General features: G+C 44.5%; 1 protein-coding gene across 3 annotated transcripts in view; it reads left to right on the plus strand.

Moving 5' to 3' along the window:
* LOC147114009 (A disintegrin and metalloproteinase with thrombospondin motifs 2-like) overlaps positions 1 to 12,176 on the plus strand; it is a 413,260-nt gene that overhangs the window by 92,923 nt on the left and 308,161 nt on the right. For all 3 annotated transcript variants that reach the window (XR_015079327.1, XM_085995519.1, XM_085995518.1), the window contains exon 3: positions 5,937 to 6,096. Coding sequence is in view for 2 of the 3 variants with exons in the window: in XM_085995519.1 (XP_085851645.1) it covers positions 5,937 to 6,096 (160 nt within the window). In the remaining variant the exon portion in view is untranslated. The remainder of the gene's footprint in view (positions 1 to 5,936; positions 6,097 to 12,176) is intronic.

A 12,176-nucleotide genomic window follows, 5' to 3' on the forward strand; every position in this document is an offset into this window, starting at 1 on the left:
GTTGGTAATAAAAGTACTTGGCAACATTTTTAAAAATTCTTTTGTACTGTGATTTATGAGATGTTTATATGAATGAATGCCAGCCATCTTTACAGTTCTATTTGTTCACTAATACAGTAGAATTTGCTGTCCTTTTCCTTGTTTTCCCATCATGCTCCTTTCGAAAGCCGTTTTTGTGATTCTTTCCATGGGCAGTTCAGCGTTAGTTTATATCGTGGGATTTGGTACTGATTGCCAAATAATATGCCCACGATGGTGACTGATGCTTTTTGCTGCCTATCACAAACTGAAAACTGAGAATTCCTTCAGGACGAGCACATATACAATGTGTGTGCAAATGAGAATCTTGTTTTCTCTCCGTTTTCCCCCCCACTGTGAAACCCTATAATGTGGTCTGAAAGCTGCTGCTTCATATAAACCATATGTTTCATTTGGCAGAACATCAGTCTTCACTAGTTTAGTTTTTGGAGTTTGGTTTAAATTTTTTTGGGATGGAAGACAGAAATGTTTGGAGTTGGACAGCTGTTTGATTATAATTGTTTGACTGCAGTATGCCAGAGTGAATCTGTTTTGAGTGCAGGATCTTTTATAGTTCTACGTATTTCAATTTGCTGTTATTTTATGAAAAGATTGTGTTATAGAATAGTGATACATCAAATGTAAAGCCGGAATTTAGAGTAAGTGTGGTAAGAAAGCATTAATCTAACGTCTGGTGAACATATGTGCCAGTAATATGAGCTTAACCCTGAGTTAAACCGTAGGGAGTGGAAAGTACATTTATTGTTGTGTGCAGTTTGTACTCTGCTCAGTACAACTGGCATCAGAAATTGAAGATCGGTCTCAGTGTTTGACGTCTTGATCAGATATGGTGATGTAATTGGTTATAGCCAATCAAAATCAGTACAATGGCTGGCCACAGGAATTCTGTCCACAATTCCATTGAAATATCTGAAAATGAAATGAATGGCATCATGATTTAGCCTGTGATCTAAGGGAATTTATGGATACCGTCTGACACTAAGGGATGGATTTTCTCTGCAGAGGCGGGATTGCGGCGGGATAGCTGGTTGCCGGGGTCCGGTCCCGCTCCCGGCTGCAGCTGCTCTGTCAAAGGGATTTTCCCTTGATGGGCTTGTTAAGCACACCCTGCGGGCTTCCCGGCCAATTAACAGGAAGCGGGTTTGATGTCATTTGATGACGTGTCATCAGCCGGTTTCCTTAAAGGGACCTCGGCCACATTGAGTTTGACAGTTGTTCTGTCAGTGTTTGACAGCATTGAGGTGCTGCAACCACTGACGAGCACTGCACAAAGGTGGACGGTTGCACCCAGGCTCTCCCATGACTGGAGGGAGTCACAGCACGCAGAGAGGTTCTCTTCCCTTCCAAGGGTGGAAGAGACCTCCCCAGGACACCAAACGCAGCCTGGTTGCACATTGCACAGGAGGGCAAAAGCAGGGATGTTGTCAGGAGTCCCTGGCTGCAGTGGCGCCAACCTTTCAATGATCTCAATGGATCACAAAACGTTACTGCAAAGTCACACTCAACCTTATCCTGCTGTGCCACTTAACACATCCCCATCACTCTGCCTTCCATACCCTACTCCTGCACATCCTTACTCACACCAACTTATCTTGCACCTCCACCCATCCCTCTCTATCTACATTATCACTTCCCCATCTCACTAGCCACCCATCACACCCGCCCTCATCCTACTGCAAGCATTCCAACTAACAACACACAAGGTTAGGCACTTGAGAGGTTTCTGGTAATGTGTTGTCATACAGTGAAATCTATATTTTCAACACCACCATTATTGGACAGATCTGTGTGCACCTTGAGAAGTGTCTTACTGAGTTCCAGTGAATGTTGACATATAACTCTTGCCACCCCCCGCCCCCCTCCCGGCCCCGCTATAGTGATGAGTGTGCATGGAATGGCTTGGACATTAAAGGGATGCTTTACGGTGCTGGTGTGGGATGGTGTCAACCTGGCGTGTCATGTGGCAGCCAGGGTTTAACAGCATAAAGTGAAGTAAATCTGGCCATGGTGATGCCATCGCTGGCCTCCCGGATAGCAATGTTGTCAGGGGCTGATGCCCTGTGTCCTGTGCAGCATCAGGTGATGGCGGAGAAGGTTGGTGCTGCTGGTGTGCCTGGTGATGTTGGTGTTGGGGCTGATCGTGGAAGGATTCAGAGGAGCAAGGGGAGATGTTGCTGCAATAGATGGCAGCTGCAGGTGAGATGACAGAAACGATCTGTCAATGGTGAGAGAGGTTGTTCCAATGAGGTGGCACTGGACATACAGTTGCCTCTAAACACTTGCAAGCTAAAGAAATCTCTATGTCTTACAAATGCAGTAACCAACAGTTTCTGCGCTCTGAAACTGACCATGCAACATGGCATCCTTTACACCACTTCTGCAGCTGTCAGCTTATCAAACATCAGTTCTCCACAGACAGACCCGAAACCTGGGAGACTCGCGTGGTGGCAGGTTTCTTACCGCTGTCAATCTTTGCTATTTTGACTGCAGACCCGCCTCCAAACCCGCCCTCTGAGCGCCGGCAAAATCCAGCCCTAATAATCTGACTCATATAAAGTGGTGATCACAGTAAATGACTCACCTCAGTGAAAATCTTTAACCCCCACAGTGCTGACCACACCAAGGAATTCCCTGCCAGATGTTATTAAAATATTCACCTTGCTTATTGGGAGATTCAAAAATCACCTAATGTTACTGTAATAATGGTTCTGAGATGTTGGGAATAGCTTTAGTACTTCAATATTACTATTATAAGAAAATATACTTCAAAAAAATCTTAAATCAAAATACCTAGAAAAAACTTCTATATTTTTCCTACCGATTCTCTTGCATGCTCTCTCTTTATTCTTTTATGTTTTATTAGTTCTTGTATCTTTTATTTCTTCTTATTTTGCCATTAGTTTATAAACTTTCCTTTCCACTGCCTGTAGTGACTCACCAACCACATTGGAGCAGAGATCCAAATCACTTAAAATCTATATCCAATTGGCTGGAAAACAAATTTAAAACTGGAATTAAGCCAATTATTGCAGTCTAATCTTTTTTTATCTATTCCTATTTATTTTTTCTCCCGCCCCCGCCCCCCCCCCCCCCCCCAACCTCCCCATAAAGTGCCTTGGGCCGTTTCCTGTGTTGAACGTTCTATATAAGTGCAAGAAGTTGTTGTTGTTGATTATGTCAGAGATGCAACGGGTCACATTTTCTTCCTTGATTAAGAAAGCAATGCAGTAGCACTCAACAGGATGACATTTTGGGAGTCCTGGAATGTGCTCTCTCTAAAATAAAATAACTCGTTGCTGGCACTCTGAGGGTTAATTATTTCTCCATTATCCTTCAATTACCTGTTGTGATTCCTGCGTTATTTCCCTCTGATCCTGTAGGTGAATCTGAAGAAAGTGGAGGACTTTATTGAAGTTTTTTACTGAGTTTTCACTACTCTGTTAAAGTCCCCCTCATACATATTTTGAAGAACATTGGCACAGTTTAATGGTACAAAGAGCATATGTAGATTGATGGTTTTGTAAATCTATCTGGATAGATGAAAGTATTGCAGATCCAGAGAGCAGCTCAGCATCATTCTACAAATGGTGGAACGTTGGCAGTTAGGTAGGTGTCGCGCTTCTGTAATTCAGTGCCTTGTTTAAAATGCACTTTTGGTCGGGAACACATACAACACACAGTTGATAGCCTTACTGCACTCACACTTTCTAAGGGCTTCACACATCAAATGAAGAACTGTATGATGCATGATTACTTACTGACACACAGCTAATACTGCAGGCTCAGTACATGTCTGACACTGCACGTGGTCCTTCAACTTGCAGCTTCTCAAGACCACATTTCTACTTGCACAATAAAATGATACAAATTTCAAGGAGTCAGGCCCAACTGGAGAAAGGCTCATAAATCATAGGCCATACTGGACATCGTGAAAAATCATAATGCGGAGGGAGTAAGGAAAAGTGAAGCAACAAGTCTCTTTCGGAGCACCAGTTGAGGACCATTCCTGTTCTTGGGTCTTGCCCCTTACTTACTCTTACACAGACGTACCACAACCTTACAAACCTCACGCATGATATCTTGCAATGCAAGCTGTTTTTGAAGCTGTGTAGAGGAGCTAGCATTTTAACATGCGTCCATTTTCTGTCATTGAGGGCCTGTAAGAGCGGCCTGTCAGCACTGCCAGTAGACCAGACCAAGGTAGCACCACACAGCATCCCTTAATCTGGGAGTGCCATTGGAAACTGCAAAGGGATTCTCACCCTGCTCACTTTGCTTGCTGCAAGTGAAATGGCAGCCTTTGGGGAAGGAAATCTGCCATCCTTACCTGGTCTGGCCTATATGTGACTTCAGACCCACAGCAATGTGGTTGACTCTTAACTGCCCTAGCAATGGCCTAGCGAGCCACTCAGTTGTACCAAACCGCTACAAAAAACAATTACAAGAATAAAACCAGACGGACCACCCGGCATCAACCAAGACACCGAACAGCACACCCAGCCCAGTCGGCCCTGCAAAATCCTCCTCACTAACATCTGGGGACTTGTGCCAAAATTGGGAGAGTTGTCCCACAGCCTAGTTAAGCAACAGCCTGATATAGTCATACTCACAGAATCATACTTTCAGCCAATGTCCCAGACTCCTCCAACACCATCCCTGGGTATGTCCTATCCCACCTGCAGGACAGACCGGCAGCCATCCCTCCCAACAAAGCTCAGCAGCTCAGTGGTAGGTGAGGTAGGTACATATCTGTGCTCCACAACTCCATGGCAGCCCCATTGGTGCTTGAATAGAATATCGCACCTGCCCACCCTAACCTCAGAGCTTTAATCATCAGAAGCTTTCTTTCCAGATTAGTAGTCGTCTGCAGATTCGTGCGGTGAGTTATACTAGTTATTCGTGGTCAGGAAATGTCAATAAATGTTGCTATGTCCCACTGGTTTGGGAGCATTATCACTAGCTCACTGAAAATATCCCAAATGCCAGTTTCTTTTGACAGTGTGTGCTTGGATATGCAGTTTCCTGAACTGAATTTAAAAAGAAAGCACAAACTCAGCAAAATTCACCTAATGAGACATGAAAAACAATTATTGCAATTTGTCATTTTTAGTGAGGCCTAGAGGCCTGCAGCACGAATTGCCACCAGTGTGAGGCACCTGAAACACGTTGAAAGGTTGATCAGTGGGCTGGAAAATGCAACAAAAAATTGTCAAAAATCTAAATTTTCTCCAGGGGGCATGCTGATAGTATCTAGTAAATTAATTTAGTGCCATCTAAGTTCATCACTGCAAAAATTGCATTTCTTTGTATTTCAATTTATCATTATAATACAACTGATTTAATATTGGGTATAACTGCAGCTTAAGTCATGAAAGTTCATGTTCCAGTGAACTCCCTTTATAACTACTTTGTATGTCATACATGAGGCCATTGGGTTTCAGTTTTCACAGTAAAACGGACTGCATTGCAGAATGCGATACCCGATCAGTAATAAAAAATCCTGAAACCCAGTCTAATGAAAAGGAATTTAACTTCTTCAGTCACCTTGAAACAGTGGCCTTGGTCATGAGTCTACTCAGCACTGATTTTCAGTTGTACATTGTTTTCTGAGTTGTCAGCTTTTTTGAAGCTGTCCATCAACTTTTCCACATTTTATAGGTTGGCATGTATGATAAAATGTGTTTTTGCTTTTATGTTGCTTTTAATGTCAGACCAAAGAACGGCCGCCGTATTGTTCCTCATAAAGTATTTAACTTCTTCAGCTATTATGAAATGTCAGAAATCCTGTGGGTATTTGTGTGTATGAAAGCCTCACTGGGATAGTGGATCTGCGTGATAGCTGCATGAGCATTTTTCTAGTAATTAAGAGTGTCTAATCTCTGGTCCTGTCACTTCAGGCTGGCATGATTCGGACAGACAAGGACGAATTCTTTATTGAACCACTGGAGAACGACAATGCAGAGGAGGAAGAAGAAAGTGGGAGAGTCCATGTGGTGTACCGGAGGTCAGCTACCAAGAGGCCACTTCCTGCATCAATCAACGATGTCCATTCAAAAGGTCAGTAAACATATGATTGCTTTCATAGATGCAAAGGCTCATCCACATAGAAAGGATTTGAATGAAACTAATGCAGATGTTATCTGAGTGGAAGTTCCATTTCAAATGCTTTATATTGAGAAAACTTTGTTCTAACAAAATGTAGTTTTTGGATTTCAATAGAACCCTTATGTTGGATCTTTTTTATAATTTCCATTTCATTTGAATATTTAAGAAAAAAACTAGATTTCTGACACTTGTATTCATTAAAATATATGTAGATTAAACATGATGCTTGTTGGGCAATTCTATATAAAACCCTCAGATCAGAATACGCATGGTCAATAGCACCCACATGATCTGTGTGTTTATTTCAGAGAACTTTATATTCAAGGTAAGATGGTACATGGCTAAAAACTATAATTGTATTTCAAAATCTACTTTCTTCTTACTTTAAACTGATGTAAAGTTTATTCAGAGCTCATCACAATTCTCCAATTTCTAAGGAAGCTAACATTTTTTATTACTGAATGGGTTCTGTTGTTTAAACTAATTTATTTCTTCATGTTTTGTAAAGTCCACTATCATTCCACCAATTGGAAAGAACGGGAATGTGAAATTGTTGGTGACATTTTCTTGTCTTGGTGATGGTGAAGATCAGAACATTTATATGTCCTTGTAGGAAGTGCAAATATTTATAACATTTCTGCTTATGTTTTAAAAAAAAAAATTGCATTTATATAGCACCTTTCACATTCACATTCGCTGGATGGCAGAAAGCACTTCACAGCCAATTAATTCCTTTTGAACTGTTATGCAGGCAGCTGCGGCAGCCAGTTGGCACACAGCAAGGTCCCACTGGAGAACGACAAAGCAGCAGTGAAATAAATGACCTGTTATAGCCCGCCCACTTCCTTATCCCCCCCCCAAATGACCCCATCCCAAATCCTGGGATGGGTTCATTTACATATTAGGGGCAGGTGTCTGCACCTGTGGTGACACTACAAGGGTGCCCACTCAGCAGAACTGGTACTGGGGGGAGTTAGAAGCGGCATCTACTTTTGTGCAGCTCCCTCAATGGTGGGCCTGTGTTTGAATTTACACTGTGGAGCCCCGTATGATTGCTTTCTGCAGGTGTATGTACCACTGGCTGCTACAGAAGTAGCAAATGGGATTTGCAGGGGTGCCTGGGAACCCTTCAGAAATGCCCCCAAAAGTGTATAAGGGACAGGCAGAAGAAGCTCTTTCTTCCCCCCTCCAACCCCCTCCACCCGAACCATTAGAAGTTGCTGAAACAAGGGGGGAAATTTTGCGGCGGGGGGGGGGGGGGGCGGGGGTCGGGTGAGAAAATGTTTTTTTTTGACAGTGGTTCGGGACCCCGCTGCCACGCGCCTTTAACAAATGTCAGCGCTGAGCAGACCCGACACGCAGGGGCGGGGCAGGCAATTAAAATCATTAGTGGCTTTTTTACAGCCACTTAATGATTTTTCCCCAGCTTTTTGAATTTGACAGGTCGCCCATCGGTTTTCCGCTGTGCCTAGCTCTCGTCTGTGAAGCTGAGGTGGGAGGTCACTTGCCATTGTTTCAGCTGATGAGTTGACAGCTTCAAATGTCAAGTCAAAGCTCCCAGTTGATTGAGAAATTTTCCCTTAAGCACTAGCTTAAACTGCATTTCCACTACAGATTCAGAATGCTGCAAGTTTTTACACAAGTCTCCATCCAGTCTGACCTCATTACCTCTCCCACCATTGAAAGATCACTTCTGTCATGTCTACTTCACCTGCCATCTATTCCATCAGCATCTGTGCACTTTATACTCTCTCACCTTGGTCCTCAGAATCCCACCATGATCAGCCCCAGCACCAGGCACACCAGCAGCACCAACAACAACACCAACCTTCTCCGCAATCAACTGATGCTACACAGGACACTGGGCATCAGCACCCGACCACATTGCTGCCCGGGAGGCCAGTGATGGTCTCACCATAGCCAGATTTACTTCACTTGACGTTGTATACCCTGGCTGCCACATGATGCACCAGGTTGGCACCACCCCACACCAACACCATAAAGCATCTCTACAATGACCAAGCCATTCCTTTCACACTCATCACCATTGCGGGGGGTACCATTATGTCTCACCATTCACTGCAACTCAGTAAGCCACTTCCAAAGGTGCACACAAATCTGTCCAAGAATGCAAATAAAGGTTTCAATGTTTGACAGCACATTAACAGAAACTTTACATGAACATTGCATAAACCATCCAAGTGCCTACCCTTGTGTTGTTAGTTGGTATGATTGGACTAGGATGAGGGTGAGTATGAGGGGTGGCTAGTGAGATGGGTATGTGATAATGTAGATAGAGAGGAATGGGTGGAGGTGCAAGGTAAGTTGGTGTGAGTAAGGATGTGCAGGAGTAGGGTAGGGAAGGCAGAGTGATGGGGATGTGATAGGCGCAGCAGGATGAGGTTGAGTGTGGCTTTGCAGTAACGTTTTGCGATCTACTGAGATCATTGGAAGGTGCACCAAGGTCCTCCTGACCACATCCCTGCTTGTGTCCTCCTCTGCAATGTGCAACCAGGCTGTGCTGATCATCTAGGGAGGTCTTCTCTGCCCATGGGAGGGGAAGAGGACCTCCTTGTGTGCTGTGACACCCTCCATAAGCATATGGAGGGAGTCATGGGAGAGCCTGGGTGCAGCCCTGCCCCTCTGTGCAGTGCTTGTCAGTGTTTGCAGCACCTCAATGCTGTAGAGCACTGACAGCACAACTGTCAAATTAAAGTTGGCCATGGACCCTTTAAGAAAACCGGCTGATGACATCAGACCCGCTTCCTTCAATTGGCCGGAAACTTGCTGGGTGGGCTTAACAAGCCCAATCACAGTAAATTAATTCTACACAGCGGGCTGGAGCCAGCAGTGGGGCCGGGACTCGCCACCGACGTCGCCTGCCATGGACCCACCAAGGTTGGTAAAATCCAGTCCAAGGAGTGGATGTTCTCTGCCAATCTGCTTTGGTGGTTTTGGAACAACCACCAAAACAGGAGGAGATGGAGGTGGACGGGGCGAGGGTTTAGAGAGGGAAATTCAGAGCATGAGGCCTAGGTAGCTGAAGGCACGGCCATCAGTGGTGGGATGAAGGGAGATACACAGGAGGAGAGAGTTCGAGGAATGAAAAGTTTTGGGGGTTGTTGTGTTGGAGGAAGTTACAGAGATAGAGAGGGGTCATGGAGTGATTAAAACACAATTTGAGGCATTGTGGGCCTGGCAATCACTGTATGTCAGCAAAGAACAAGAGCAATGAACGAACTGGGCTTGGTGTGGGTTAGGATATGGGCAGCATAGTTTTGGATAAGCTGAAGTTTATGGAGGGTGGAGAATTGGGGGGTGGGGTGGGGTGGGAGTGGCATCAGGAGAGCATTGGAATAGTTAAGTCTAAAGGTAGCAAAGGTTTCACCAGCAAATGGTTTGAGGAAGGGTGGAGATGGACGATGTTATTGAGGTGGAGGTAAGCGGTCTTTGTGATGGAGAGGATATGAGGTTGTAAACACAGCTTAGGATTGAATAGGATCTTGAGGTTGCGAACTGTCTGGTTCAGCCCAAGAAAGTAGCTGGAGAATGTGTACGGAGGCTTGGTGGAGGCCAAAGACAATGCTAATTGGTCTTCTCCATGTTTAGCTGGACAAAATTGTAGCTCATCCAAGAATAGATGTCAGACAAAGCGCCTCACAGCACATGGATGAGATAAGTTCCAAGAGGGCATGGTGAAGAAGCGAGAGAAACTAGACAGAGACCGGGATCAGGGCTATGGTGGAGGGGGACCTGGGTGAGATTTGGCTTGGTGGACAAGGGGAGGGGAAGGAAGCAGCAGAGGCAGCTGAATTGATTGTCACTATCTTGGTGCAAAGTAGTGCATAAGCTCTTTGTATCGTGTTAGAGGTAAGGGTGCGGGACAAAGGAGAGGGAGGAGAGTTTGGGAGTTGTTTTGCTGGAGGAGGTTACAGAGATGGGGGGGCAAGATAGTGGAGGGATTTGCAATTTGCGTTGGGGAACTGGGAGCCAGTGTAGGTCAGCAAGAACAGGGGTGATGGGTGAAGTAAACTTAGTGTGAAAAGAAGCCAAAACCTAGCTTCACTCTTCAGGAGGATCCTCAAGTAGTGGACAGTTTTGGCTAAGAATAGTGAGGCCCAGTAGAACTTGATGTCATCCAGACAGATCAAGTAATGGATGGTTAAGCCTCTTGTACTCCAGATACGTTGAAGTATATGCTCCTTGCACTTGGGGGAGCAAAGATGGTGGCCATACCAGAGGGGACAATACTTCCAATTTCCTAAATCAGATGTTTTCAGAAGATTATCTTTCAGAATTATCATGCACACAAAACTATGAATACTGGAAGTGTAAAATAAAAACACAAATGCTAGAAATGCAAAGCAGATCAGTAAGCATAGAACAAAGGACAGGTTAACATTTGAGGTTGACATCCATCAGAATAAGACTTTTTGTCAACCTTAGATTAAAGGTGGCCTAGAATTCAATACATGAAAGGTTAAGCACTAATATGATGCAATTCCTGGCATATTGGTAAAGTATCTTTTACAAAATAGGATTTTGGATGTTTTCCTCCAATCCAAATATTTCAAACATATATTAGGCCTTTAAATCATGCCTGAAGTTCAGTGTGGGCTATGAACTCTCTCAAAATCAACTCCAGAGCAAAATGTCCTTGTGGTACATTTTCAGTTTTAGAGAAACAGAAAAATTCTCTCGATTTACCTAAAGCATTTCAGGTTAAGTGAACCATCTTTCCAAACCAATTGTTCAAATTAGGGCTGAGGTTGACCTCCTGGAAAAAAAATCTGTAATAATCACAATTGCACCATGGAAATGGATTTATAATTAAGTCAGAACAATATTTTTACCATAAGATATTCAATTTCAACATTCTTCTGTAAATGACTGAACTGTACTCCTAAACCTCTGCAGTGATACCAGTGGAGTGACTTGAGGCTTTATTTTGGAGACTGAATATGCGCTGGCACAGCTTTGAAGGGAAGATTCAATTCCAAGTCTTTGTGAAGTGAGCCCAACCACTTGTCTGATAGAATAACATCAATTCACTGAAAATAAGTTTCTGTCACCATAGTAACCAAGCATATTCAGAATTTCTGTATAATCTGGGATGTGAAAAAAATCAAAACACTTCTATCCTGAAAATACAAGCCTCGATCAGTAAGTAATCCGGCTGATTTTGACTACCCGGCTGATTTCCACCGAATGGGTAAATCACCTCTACTATTTGCAGCTTGTGGGTGTGCTTTATGATGATACTAGCTGGAGTGCCCGGCAGTGCCGAGGCTTTTTCGAGGGCATGTTGTTGTCGGAAGAGAGAGAGAGAGAGCGACTGGGGGGGGGAGAGAGAGTGAGGGGGGGGAGGAGGGAGAGGGGAGGGAGGGAGAGAGGGGGGTGCAGGGAGAGAGAGGGGGGGAGAGAGAGGGAGGGGGGGAGAGAGGGAGGGGGGGGAAGAGAGAGGGAAGGAGGAAGAAACCGGGCAGCCCAGACTAAAGATGGCGCTGTTCGGGCCCACATTGAAGTTCCGCCATGATCAAAGATGGCGTCACGAGGAAATTGTTGTGCCGCCAGGATCAAATATGGCGCTGTGGTGTCGCTGCATTGAACTGCTGCCAGGATGAAAGATGGCCGGGCCCAGTTGCCAGGGTAACCCTCCTCCCCTCCCGATCTCCAGAGCCGGTTGCCGGGTTAACCCTTGAGAGGGGGGGGGGGAGAGGGGATAGGGGGCGGGGGCAGAAAGAAAAAAAAGCTGTCTGCCAGCCTTCAGGGCGGGTGAGGCCAGCCTTGAAGGTGCGTGAAGAAGCCGGCGGCCATTTTCTCATGTCGGTTGGAAGCACGGGGAAAAAAAAAATTCTTAATTAAAAACTGCAAAATTTCTTTATTTAAAAAAAAAAGTAGCTGCAAGGTACAAAATCGGAAATCTTCTAACTTTATATGTTCTTTCCTTAAAAACTTTTGCCTTTTGTATATCTTCTAACTTTATATCTTCTTTCCTTAAAAAACTTTTGCCTTTTGAAAACCGAAAGTTT

Source organism: Somniosus microcephalus, chromosome 8, assembly GCF_052327205.1.
Source record: "Somniosus microcephalus isolate GS21.2 chromosome 8, FLI_Smic_1.0, whole genome shotgun sequence".
Classification (NCBI taxonomy): Eukaryota; Metazoa; Chordata; class Chondrichthyes; order Squaliformes; family Somniosidae; genus Somniosus; species Somniosus microcephalus.